The following is a 13,689-nucleotide window of genomic DNA, read 5'->3' on the forward strand; positions in this document are numbered from 1 at the left end:
TTAGGAAAGTTTGGAGTTCTCTCCCTTTGCTGCCTTCAGTTAAGGTTTTCCTACTAGGAAAGTTTGGAGTTCTCTCCCTTTGCTGCCTTCAGTTAAGGTTTTCCTACTAGGAAAGTTTGGAGTTCTCTCCCTTTCCTGCCTTCAGTTAAGGTTTTCCTACTAGGAAAGTTTGTAGTTCTCTCCCTTTCCTGCCTTCAGTTAAGGTTTTCCTATTAGGAAAGTTTGGAGTTCTCTCCCTTTACTGCCTTCAGTTAAGGTTTTCCTATTAGGAAAGTTTGGAGTTCTCTCCCTTTGCAGCCTTCTGTTAAGGTTTTCCTACTAGGAAAGTTTGGAGTTCTCTCCCTTTCCTGCTTTCAGTTAAGGTATTTTCTGTGAGGAAAGTTTGGAGTTCTCTCCCTTTACTGCCTTCAGTTAAAGTTTTTCTGTGCGGAAAGTTTGGAGTTCTCTCCCTTTACTGCCTTCAGTTAAGGTTTTCCTATTAGGAAAGTTTGGAGTTTTCTCCTTTTACTGCCTTGAGTTAGATGCTCCTATCAGGAAGGTTGTGAGTTGTCTCTCCTTACTGCCTTCAGTTGAGTGGTCCTATGAGGATAATTTTGGTTTTTATTGTTTTACTGCCTTGAGTTAAGATGCTTCTAAGAGGAAGGTTGTGACTTGTCTCCCTATACTGCCTTGGGTTAAGATTCTCCTAAGAGTAACATTTTGAGTTAACTCCTCATAATGCCTTCATTTAAGGTGATCCTATAAGAAAGGTTTTGAGTTATCTCCCCTTACTGTCTTCAGTTAAGGTGATCCTATGGTGGCAGTGTACAGTAGATTTGAAAAATTCAGCAAAATTAAGTGCAGGCTTTAATTATGTACACACAGCTTTTTAAGCTTAAATGACATCTATATCAAAGTATATATATTTTTAATCTACACAACATTTGCAATTGTTATGCAGAGTTCATTTTTGGACAAGTCTGCTTTTTGTTAATTCTGTATCATGGATTTATATTGAGAAGGTCTTGAACTATTTTAATTTTGGGAATGACATAAAAGCATGGATAAAAATATTACATAGCAATGTAAGTTCCTCTATAAATCAAGGTGGTAATATTTCGGCCCCAATCTCCATCCAACGCGGTTGTCGTCAAGGCGATCCAATCGCTTCTTACATTTTTATTCTTTGTGTTGAAGTTCTTGCAGCAAAACTTAGAACCAATAGAGATATTAAGGGTATTGCAATAGAAAACACACATATTCTCAATTTACAGTATGCTGATGATACTGGTCTGGTGCTAGATGGCTCTGAGACTTCCTTAAAGGAATCTATATGTGAATTAAACAAATTTTCAGAGATATCTGGGCTTAATATTAATGCTGACAAAACACATGTTATTTGGCTAGGTAGTAAAAAATATAGTGACGAAACCTTCTTGCCAGATGCGAATTTACAATGGGGTAGAAATAAGTTTACATTTTTAGGCATTGATTTTTCAGTTGACTTAACAGAAATACCTAGGCTGAATTTTGATAAGAAATTAGTAAAACTCAAAGCTCTGATTACATCATGGAAAAGGCGGAATCTAACACCTATTGGAAAAATTAACATTATTAAATCACTCCTTATCTCCCAGTTTAATTATCTTTTTATCACCCTGCCAAACCCATCTGAAAAATATATTGTCCAACTTAACTCTACTATTTTTAGCTTTCTCTGGAATGACAAACCTCATAAGATAAAAAAAGATGTTTCTATTCAAGACTATCTAGATGGGGGATTAAAGATGATTGATGTTCAAGCCTTTATAGAATCGTTTAAACTTAGCTGGGTACGGAGGCTACTTAATTCATCAGGAAAATGGACCGCATTACTGAACTCCATGGTAGATCTGAAAAAATTACAGAATTGTGGAACTGGTTTTATTTCTATTTGTATATCTAACTGTTCAAACAAATTCTGGAAAGATGTTTTTCGAGCTTGGGTGAAAATGAATGATTCCAAAATGTTTAAGAAGAAATTGTTCGATCAAAACTCAATATTGAGAACCCCTTTATGGTACAACAGAGACCTATTAATTGGCAAAAAAGTCATTTTTTACAAAAATTGGTTTAATGCTGGCATATTTACATTTAATGACCTAATTAAAGACCCCAGTAATCTCACATTTTATTCTCTTGATGAGTTTCAGAACATATATAACATTAACACAAATTTTCTCCATTATAATGGACTGTTATCAGCTATCCGACGGTTCCTTGAGATATCAAATTCGCTGTTACCATTTCAGCGAGCAGTTCAACCATCTATTCCCCTGCTTTTTGAAATTTTTTTCAGAAATAGAAAAGGCTCAAAAGATTTTTACAAATGTCTTATTACACCAGCCACTGTACCAACTGGAATAACGAAGTGGGGACAGCAATTTAACTATGACACGGATAAATGGAAAAAAATATACAGAATTCCTTTTTTAGTCTCCCATAGTACAAAGCTACAGTGGTTCCAACTTAGAATAATCCACCATATATTAGTCACAAATAATTTCCTATTCAAAGCCAAGCTAGCTACAAGCCCTTTATGTACATTTTGTAACAACGCAACAGAAACGATAGTCCATTGTCTATGGGAATGTATAGAGGTTCAAAACTTATTACAGGAACTTGAAACTCTAATGGACATTTTATTTATTCCTTTTTCTACAAACAAAGAATCTCACCTATTCGGAATTCTATCACCAAATACTAATCCAATTGATAACGAAATAATCATTATAATAAAACACTACATTTATAAGACTAGATGCTTAAATAAATCTTTAAACCTAAATGCCCTTATTAATACTATAAAGGAGCACTTATCAGCTCTGAAATTTTTAAACAATAACAACAATCAAGGGAAAAAACAATTGTTTGAAATTAATTTAAGGAAATGGAAACCATTATTAGAACTTTAAATACATTATTTTTTTCCTTATGTACACACATTTTTCAATTTGATTTTATTAATTAATCTATTATATATACCAGGTATATATATACATATTTACATACACATTACATGCATGTACATGTACTTATACATATATCTACACAATAACCATATTACTATTAACAGATCGTTTAAGTTTGTCATTGACCCTTTCAGTGCCGAATTAAGATATAAATTTCCAGTCAAAATATTTAAATACAATTTCCTTCCTCTAGAGTATATTAAAACTACAATGATTGAATCTCCCTACCTCCTCTCCCCTCCCCTCTCTAAACTTCTTTTGCTTTGTATCTCCATATACAGTATTCCATTTCTTTTTGTAAATTTTTTTTCTTGTTTCTCCATGTGTATGCTCGTGTGTATCTGAGTGTGACTTGTGTGTGAATGAAGGTGAGAGACTGTGTGTATGTGTGAGTGAAAGTGTGTTAAGGTGTGTATAAGAGTGTGTATAACGGTGTATGTGTACGTTTATGAAAGGCAATAATGATGATGATGGTTGATGATATGACGATAAGGATGATGTTGATTTTGATGGTAATACTTCTGATTATTAACGATTATGATGTTCATGAGGATAATGATAAGATGCTGATAATGATGATGATGATGATAATGATAAGATATTACTATTGATAATGATAATCATGATGATAAGATAAGATGCTGATAATGATGATGATGATAATGATGATGATAATGATGATTGATGACGAATGATTGCTTTTTGTTTTATACTACATGTATATATAAATGCCTTGAAAAATAAACAATTACAAAAAAAAATTATTTATATAAAAAAAAAAAAAAAAAAAAAAAGTCTGCTTTTTGTGGTGTTGTGAGCCTGTAAAAACCATGGTAACCAAATTTGTTTTTTTGAAAAAATGCAAAAAACTGGGATTTTCAACCCAAAATTACACCCCCTCTAGGAGAATTTTTTTTCTTGAACACAGTTTAAAACCAAGCATCACTGCCGTGATAGCAGAACTGAGCCTATTTCGACATAGGTATATCATTAAACTTTTGAGCAATCTTACCTCGTACCCCGGTTATCAATTTCTGCTGCTACAGTATTGAGTTTTTCCATCTTAGACGCACATTCGGATATCCTCTAAACCATTAATCTCGAACCCATTTTGGGGAATTTCTTTATCCAAATGTGAAGCTTGCATATAATTCTCTAGATTGAATTCACCAATTTTAGGACATATACATTTTTTAATTTTTTATGCATATAATAAAACAGGGGCTTTCTGCTTAATAAAAATCTCACCCATGGCCATTCGGTCTTACTGTACACTGCTACCTATGAAGAAAATTTTCAGTTTTCTCCCTTTGCTGCCTTGAGTTAAGGAGTTCCTAAAAGGAAGGTTGTGACTTGTCTCCCTTTATTGCCTTGAGTTAAGATGCTCCTAAGAGTAACATTTATATCTCCCAGTAATGCCTTTAGTTAAGGTGATCCTATAAGAAAGGTTTTGAGTTATCTCCCTTTATACTCTTGAGGTAAGATGCTCCTATGAGTAACATTTTGAGTTATCTCCCCATAATGCCTTCAGTTAAGGTGATCCTATAAAATGTTTTTGAGTTATCTCCCCTTACTAATATGTACCACTATTACAATATAGTTTTGTGTTGTTGTTTTTGCTCGGCAACTTTTTCACAAATCACTTTTAACTAGGACAACTAGGTGTCAAACAGATTTATTTGTGTTCGTATTGAATACAGTGATTATGCTCAACAGAATCAGCCATCAGCGGCGTCGGTTGTCCTTCACTGTACGTAACTCCATACCATTAGTACTTGTAATTCATTTGATTAAAATGATTTTTAATGAACTTTTCGGAATAAGTAAAGACAGTAATTCATTAATGGAATTAAAGCTGATTAACATTATTTGTTTATTTCTAAATTTGATTTGGGAATTTGATAGGCCACCATCCAATTTTACAGCGGAATAAATTTGATTTGAGGTGAGTAAGGGTTTGTGTTACATGAGTTTAGGTTTTTGCTTTCTTTGTTAAACTGCATGCTGGCAATTATTAGCATCAAAATCAAAACAGCTAGTTATATATAAATGTAAATTATATTTTATTAATTATATTGCCCAGCTAAAGTTTCTCAAAATTGGAAAAGCCAAACATATACTTTCAGATTTCATTATTAAAATCATTAATGTATTTTGTTGCTAGCTTGTTTTGATTTGTGAGTTTAATGTACTTATAAATAGAGCTTATGTCACTCTGACAGGTATCTACCAGGTTGATTCTAATCTTTATGTATTTAATGATGAAATACATTTTTTTCTGATGATATTGTGCCTCAATCAAATTTTTTAAGACTGTATTAGGGGCTGTGGTGGCCTAGTAGTTAGGGTGTCCGGATTTTCTGCCTTTAACCCTACCTTTTAGGTTGCAAGTAAAAATCCCAAGGAAAGCTGTTTTGAGGTATTGACTATAAATCATTTTTTGTTTGTGAACTTGATCTGGCTTTTATCTGACCCAAACCTTGAAAGTCAATTCTTAAATGGCTGTCCCTGTTAATAGGACATTAAACAAAAGCATGGTGATAAAACAAATGCAGAGTTCCTTGGAGAAAAAAACCCAACCAACGGCCGGTAACTAGGTTAAAGACATGACTTAAAAAAAAGGCCATTTATCGATAGGATAAGAAGAGTCCTTTACTAGATCTTTGTACAGATGACTAACTACAGAGTTGTTACGTACTTTATTAAGTAACACCGTGTAATTTAAATACCGTGTAATGGTATGGTCCTATAGCTTAATAGGATCAAACATTGGTCTGTGAAGTTTACAGGGATATCTCAACCCAAGTGAAAGATTTTGATCGGTCAACCCGATTGTTGACGGCCTAAATCTTTCACGAGGGTTGAGATATCCCTGTCCACTTCACAGACCCATGTTTGATTCTTTTTCTCCCATACTTATAGAAAAATGATGATATTCCACATGGTTTCCAGCTTTTTCATCGCGCCATTATTGCAGGAAGGTCGTTATGCGTCGAAATTAATGATGTCATCCACAATACACGCTGCAGTTATGCCGCATGTATTGATGATGTCACATTATTGTCTAGCGCGTGAGAGCTGTCTTACACCCCCCTGTGTAAAATAGAGATATCTTATAGTTTTCACTATAATTATGTACTGTTATACTAAAGTGTTGCCGTGGTTCCAGTAAATTTTAATTCAATCTAACAAAGTTTGACCTATGAGGATTAATCACCACCAAGTGACCGTTTCAGATCGTGAAGATTTTAGTAGCTTTCTCACAGATGTTTAATATATCCATTGACCTTTCTAAAATGTACTTTTATGTTTCTCATTTTCTTTTTTTATGTCATGTACTTTGGGCCCAATATCTGATAATATTTTGCGAAAACAAAAATTGAAAAAATTTGATGATTGGAAGAAGAGAAAAGTTCAGACTTTCCTAGAACCTATAAATATGATCTCTCAGGAGGCGTATATAAACCTGAACTGATCTGTAGTTAACACCTGTCTCAAATAAAACCTTAATTACAACATTTCACCGTCTTCCATGAAAATGTCAAACCTAATCACAATCATCTCCTATGTCAGGAGATTATATAACTTTAAACATGGAAATCAGAAATCTTGAGATCACAGAAGAAAGTAAATATTAGCTTACCGCAATTCCTTGAGTATGTTATTGTTATATCATATGCAACCATAATGGCCCCTGTTTGGTTTTGTTCCTATGAACATCCAGAGTCATTTAAGGACATGCCGGGTTATAGGTGGTGAAGGAAAGCTGTAGTACTTAGATAAAAACCACCTACCTACAGTCAATATCTGCCAACTGTCCTATATGGTATTCAAACACCAAGCCCAGAGGCTAATGGTAATATATGGGAAAACTCTAACTAATTGATCATCATGGCATTCATTGGTTTATAAATCTTAGAACATCACACAAATTCTATGACAGATCTATGTGTGATTTACTCAAACATTGTGTAAGTAAATTGCATCATTTACCAATATTTTAACTATTAGACAGATTTTTATTGACATGGATGATTATCTTCCTATGTCAGTGACAAGAAAATTGTTGTTGTTGTCTTAGGGAGGGACATGTGAGATGATGGACTAGGGTTTGGCATTAGAGGCATGTGGTGTGTCCATCCGTCGTCCTGGTAAACATGTCAAGATTTGTCATTTTGAGGCGGAACTTGTAATGTCTATGTATCTATATAATGAAATGATGAGAATTACTTGTCGTTGTAAACTTTGTAAATCATTTCCACGGGATGACACCTCCATTACAAACTTGTCATATATAGTAATGAAACATGTAGATAAGTAAATTATCTCTGTAGATTATGTATACCTTGTGTAATGAGATATTGTATGTTATTATTATATGGTATATAGCTATATATTTAAGCTTTTTTGTTTCTTTTGTAAATTAATTGAAGACTAATTCACCTGCCTGAAGGACAAATTTCTGTTTTGAGATGCCTCCAAATCTATTTCAAATGAACAATCAAAATCAAAATCTTTAAACAGAAGCCTTTTAGATAATCAAGGATCTATCAAAAGACGTTGTTGCAGCCTAAGGTAAAGACCATCAAATATTTAACCTTGACCTTCAGTCTAGGTCACAGGGATTGTGGCATATTTTAAAGAATTAAAACAGCTTCTTTTCAATAACATCACATGATGCGCTGATGCCTCTGTTGGGCCTAATTTTTCATGCAATGGGGATTAACTACTTAATTTGTCTAGACCTATGGCCTTGACTTTATTTAAGACAACATAGATAAAAATTTGATTTGCTGAAACAAATTTTCATACAGTCAAAACATCAACAATGAAATATGATCACCATTATTGGTAGCAGCTGAGAAGACACTTACAATGTTATGTTTGTTACCCAATACCGTTGTAGCTAATGAATGAAGAAATGAAAATGCTTAATGAAATGTTCTTAAAAAAAACTCAGCAAATGACCAATACCTGCCTGACTGATCACAGGCTTTCATTAGTTTTCCTATCAAAACATGAAGATTAGAATTTTCACTGAAAGATCTAGGATCTGTTTCACTTCTTTTCTTTTTATAGCCTTTTCATAGAACTCTTGCAAGAATAATTTGAGAGAATGCTGACATTCATTGAGCGAAAAAAAGACAACTAAACTTGACATACAATGCAAGGTATAAAGACAGACATAGGCTTTCTGAGTCACTGCACTAGGAAACTGATGTCTTTTTACAAATTAGCGTCACTCTTTTAATGAAATACCTTTTACTTTCATTTCATGTTGATTAACATCGGAAATACGGATGTTTCTGACAAATGACAGAGCACTAGTTATACGAATATGACCTAATTAACCATCTCTATGGCTCCATTATCATAGGTTTGACTATGTGCACCTCCTCATATACATTTTATGTTTCCATCCATCGAAAAAATTCTTCTTGATTAAAAAAGTGTTTTTAAACTATCTGAAATTTCTTTCATGTAAACATCAATCAACTATATAAAAAAGATGCAAAAGACACTAGTATAAACATTGATGAAAAAGCATTGTAAGATTAAAATAATGTCTTGTGATTGAAATGGTAAATTATTTTAATTGATGACTTTGTTGAGGTCATATGACCTTGACCCTGGGTTCCTATGTGATCTTGATGTGAGAAGCCAGTTCAGTTAACTAATATTACAATCAATAATGTCTGATCTAAAATTTTCTGCTATTGTCTCAACAATTTGTATTGTTCTTTTGATATGACATTGACCTTGAGTTCATATGTGACCTTGATGTGAGAAGTCAGTTCAGTTGACTATTACGCCATGTTTTACTGTTTGACTATTGTTACAACTATCTATATTGTATATTTGACTTTTGTTACAACAATCTATATTGTATATTTGACTATTGTTACAACTATATTGTAAATTATGAATTATTGTTACAACAATCTATATTGTATATTTGACTTTGTTACAACAATCTATATTATTGACTTTGTTTTTACAACAATCTATATTGTATATTTGACTATTGTTACAACAATCTATTTGTATATTTACTATTGTTCAACACATGTATATTTGACTATTGTTACAACAATCTATATTGTATATTTGACTATTGTTACAACAATCTATATTGTATATTTGACTATTGTTACAACAATCTATATTGTATATTTGACTATTGTTACAACAATCTATATTGTATATTTGACTATTGTTACAACAATCTATATTGTATATTTGACTTTTGTTCCCTTATTGTCTGCCAGGGTGTCCACCACATCCATCCGGTTAGATTAGAATACTCGGCCAATGTTCTAATTGTATAAAGTTCTGTCAGCAGTCATGTTACTCTCAAGGGTACAGAATATGTCTGCAAATATTCCAGTCACAATCTACATAATCATATTACTGAACAGTTCCCAGACAAGGTCAAGGTCATCCTCACTTACCACTGGGGTAACACATGGGGCTGAACAAATTGAGCCACAATAGGTAGAGTGGACACTGGTCAGTATAGAGCACCACTCAATAAAGCAGATCTGTCAGCATCACTTTTTGTCTATAAGACATACATCTATAGGCACATAACTAAGGTTTTGTTCCATTGAATTATGTTTACATGTACAAATTTACACGTGTCTACTCATCGCAGACGACTTATAGATGTGTGGCTGGAATCTGTCATATGAAACAGATTTCTGTGTGATAGATTCAGAATCAATTCTAATCATTTTACACACCTAACTTACCAAATGTTCTTCCTTATTTTTTTGTTTTTAATTATGAAGGTCAAGGTCAAGGTCTTCAGCTTTGAAAACAAGAAAAAATTCGGAATGACTTCATTGAGACACCAGAAAATGTGAGACATAAAGACCCAGCCTTACAATTTTATAAGAGTCTAACAATGCTGATTCTATTTTTTCAGTTAAACAAGAAACTGATAGAAGCTGTTAACATAGGAGGCACAGAAAATGTCATAACTGGTGAGTAAATATTTGTTTAAAGACAATTGTTTGTTCCATTACAATTTGAAGTCAGATGTCATGCATGCTTCTTATTAGTTCTCTTCTTTTGTGACAAAAAGATTCTTACTGAATATACTGAGGATGATGACAAGACCCAGAAATGACCTAGATCATATCATTGATAACGTTGATGGGACAGACTCACTTCGGGCACATCCATACTATGGCATGTATTTTTTAAACAGTTTTTCAGGATGGATTCAAGTTCAAGAGCTAGATAACTGAATCCAATGTGATATGCTTAAACTTTTGTTTGAATCACGCTTCCTGGTTTTAGTTCTTCTGTTTAGTATTGTGCCACAGGCAATGACGTCCGTCAAGATAAAAGCTTTATATAAAATAAAAATTCCTCTAGTCATTAACTGTAGAGATAGTAATTTTCATTCTTTCCTGTTCTGATATGTTGTTCTGTCTGTTTCACTGCAAACTGGGACAAATACATAAATAAAAGACTGGAGACAGCAGTTTGTAATTTCCCGTTTGACAGTTGAGGATTTATGGAATGTGACTACATTGATATTCTTATCATTTGGGTTTAGATTCAAATTAAATCAAAATTTTGAAACCTATAACAGTTATCTGGGATAATCTGAAAGGAAATAACTGGAAATAAACCTAGTTTGGTGGACCAGAACCGCGCCAGAAAATCTAAAATGTCACATTGTATTGTATTAATCATAGCGGGAAAGTCCTGCACCATCGTTCACATTCACATAGGGCCATGGCAGAGGCAGAAAATGTAATTGACTTAATCGTATTGTTGTCATTGGGATTCAAATGGTTATGCCGTTCATCAGAAAAGCGCTAGAGTAAGGAAAGCAACAGAGCCTGAAAAAGATAAAGCTGTTTTATTGGTGACCATTAACATTGGAATCATACTGCGACACAGTAATCAGCCACAAGTCATAGACCACCATACACAGTCTATTGTTGCACACACCTAAACATCCCTCATGTTATTTTAGACGGCATAATGTCACATTCAAATTATTGTTACATAACTCTTTTTATAAAAGTGACATCTAGGTGGTAATCATATGAAAAGCACACCATAGAGATTTGGACTATGTACAAAACATCTTCTTAATCAAATGCAAAGTTGGTGTGAAGGAGTAATTGATTTGTTCAAATGATTGACCTTGACCTACCTACTTCACTTCTATGCCACCAAGAGGAACACAGTAAGGCAATGTGGTTAACAGCACTTGACAGGACTGCTTCTGTGTAAGTTAAGATAATTATTCCAATTATAAGTTAAGAGAATTATTCAATTTAAGTTAAGATAATTGAACTTGACCTATACAAAATAAAAGCCATCAGATATGGGGTATTGACTTCTCATAGAACCATGAACCCCATATGTGATCAGTTAAGTATGTTGGGATGAAGCATATGAAATTTATTTAAATGTATGACATTGACCTACTTTCAAAAATGAATTTACCCGAGATAAAAAGTAATCATGATGATGGTTAATATCACATTGATAGCTAACATGTTAACCTTTAACCTAGGTGGCCAGGGTTTGATTCACTGATCTGATAAAGTATAGTAGTTATGCAGTTAGTTATTGGTTTACTGCCTTCCTGACTCTGCCTATTGATAGGTTCAGGGGTCAGCCTTATATTTAAGACTAATGAAGGTATGTTTTCTACCTCTGAGTGATTTGTTAATGACAATAACAATTGACGAATCGCCAGCTGTCAATCAAACCAACTGCAAATGACTTAAAATTTTGTATTGTGATATGCTGCGACATTGAATGAGTACACATACATTTGCTGCGACATTGAATGAGTACTCATACATTTGCTGCGACATTGAATGGGTACACATACATTTGCTACAACATTGAATGGGTACACATACATTTGCTGCGACCTTGAATGGGTCACATACATTTACTACAACATTGAATGGGTACACATACATTTGCTGCGACATTGAATGAGTACACATACATTTGCTACAACATTTAATGGGTACACATGTTGCTACAACATTTAATGGGTACACATACATTTGCTACAACATTGAATGGGTACACATGTTACTACAACATTGAATGGGTACACATACATTTACTACAACATTGAATGAATACTCATACATTTGCCGCGATTTTGAATGGGTACACATACATTTGCTTCACACTAACATTTAATGGGTCACATACATTTACTACTACAACATTGAATGGGTACACATACATTTGCTACGACCTTGAATGGGTCACATACATTTGCTTCAACATTGAATTGGTACACATACATTTGTTATGATATTGAATGGGTACACATACATTTGCTACGATATTGAATGGGTACACCTACATTTGTGAATACAAGGTGGCCACATACTGCCTGATATCTGTCAATTACAGAAAATTTATAAAAATGTTCAAAAGTATTTGAAAAAGTTAGTAAATGATAGTCTAGTAACATTAGAAGATTTTAATAAGATTGTTTTGAAAAAAATTACATGTTTCATATAAGACAGAACATATATTTCAAAATGATTTTATATATGTGTTTGTATGAATCCATTTAAACTGTCAAACAGGAAGGTTTCATGTAGGTTGAGATAATGATTTTGTGTTAAGATACATGGAATTGTCAAACAGGAAGTTGAAAAATTGAAATTAAATTACCTACTGATATATGGTGATACATATCTAATAACATTATTAAGAGCATTTATTGAGGCATTGATTGGAACGCACTGCTTATTAACTGTGAGTGATCCGTTGGACTTTGATTTGGTTTAAACTAATGGCTTGTAGTTAATCTTCAGTGATTCAATAACCTTTGGAAGCGAGGCCACAAATCATATGGCCAAATAACCATTAATTATTCAATTAACTAATCGTATCATCATCCCTTTGGCATTCTGACTTTGAAGTAATATGTCTCATGGATTTGCTTTTGTCTTCCTTCTGGTTATTAGGCGCTCTTTCCTTGCAGCCCGGAGAGTTGTCGTCCAAAGTGCTATGCTGTTGGATTTCTCCCAGATTGTTTTTCTTACATAATCCATCACCTGGTTCAATTTCAAGTCGAGTTGTCAAATTACAATCAAATACTTTAAACGCAAGAAATATCAAGAGAGTGTTAAGCAGGCCCTCTGGGATGGAAATCAGGTTGCTGAAAACGTGAAATATTTGATAGCTCAATATTACGCTAAAGTGTTGGAATCGGTGATTAGTGGCGCTTGACAATATAGTCCCTCCGAATCAATTCTCCGCAGAGATGGAAACAAAAATGGATAAAAATCAGCATCCTACAGTAAACAGTGTTATTGAAAGCACCGTTTAGACAAGGTAGTTTTTGCCGTGAATCAGAGACGGAGTCGTACTGTTCTGAGAAAATTCACCACAAAACCAAATAATTACTGTCAATTTCTAATGTAGTAACACACAAGAGTATTCTTAAAGTTATTAGATACCTTAAACATAGAAATTTTAGTCTGATAAATATTTTTTTCAAATGTCATATTTTGAGTGATGTATGGGAGTTTTTGAAGGACATGTTGTGCTTTGTGTGTTTGTGTAATACGAGTGGTACACAGACAACAGCACACACTGCTGCTTGTGTTTTCCTGACAGAGATGAATTCTTCGGCAAAGGGACCAAGACCGATCACCGATTTTCTTCCCCTTTTACTTGTGGTTTTCTG

General features: G+C 33.6%; 1 protein-coding gene across 2 annotated transcripts in view; it reads left to right on the forward strand.

Annotated features, from left to right (window-relative positions):
- Nucleotides 1–13,689, forward strand: part of LOC138323343 (short-chain dehydrogenase/reductase family 42E member 1-like) — a 147,888-nt gene that overhangs the window by 62,323 nt on the left and 71,876 nt on the right. For both annotated transcript variants that reach the window (XM_069267897.1, XM_069267898.1), the window contains exon 4: nt 9,919–9,976. In XM_069267897.1, coding sequence (XP_069123998.1) covers nt 9,919–9,976 — 58 coding nt within the window. The remainder of the gene's footprint in view (nt 1–9,918; nt 9,977–13,689) is intronic.

The sequence above is a fragment of the Argopecten irradians genome, chromosome 5, assembly GCF_041381155.1.
Source record: "Argopecten irradians isolate NY chromosome 5, Ai_NY, whole genome shotgun sequence".
Lineage (NCBI taxonomy): Eukaryota > Metazoa > Mollusca > Bivalvia > Pectinida > Pectinidae > Argopecten > Argopecten irradians.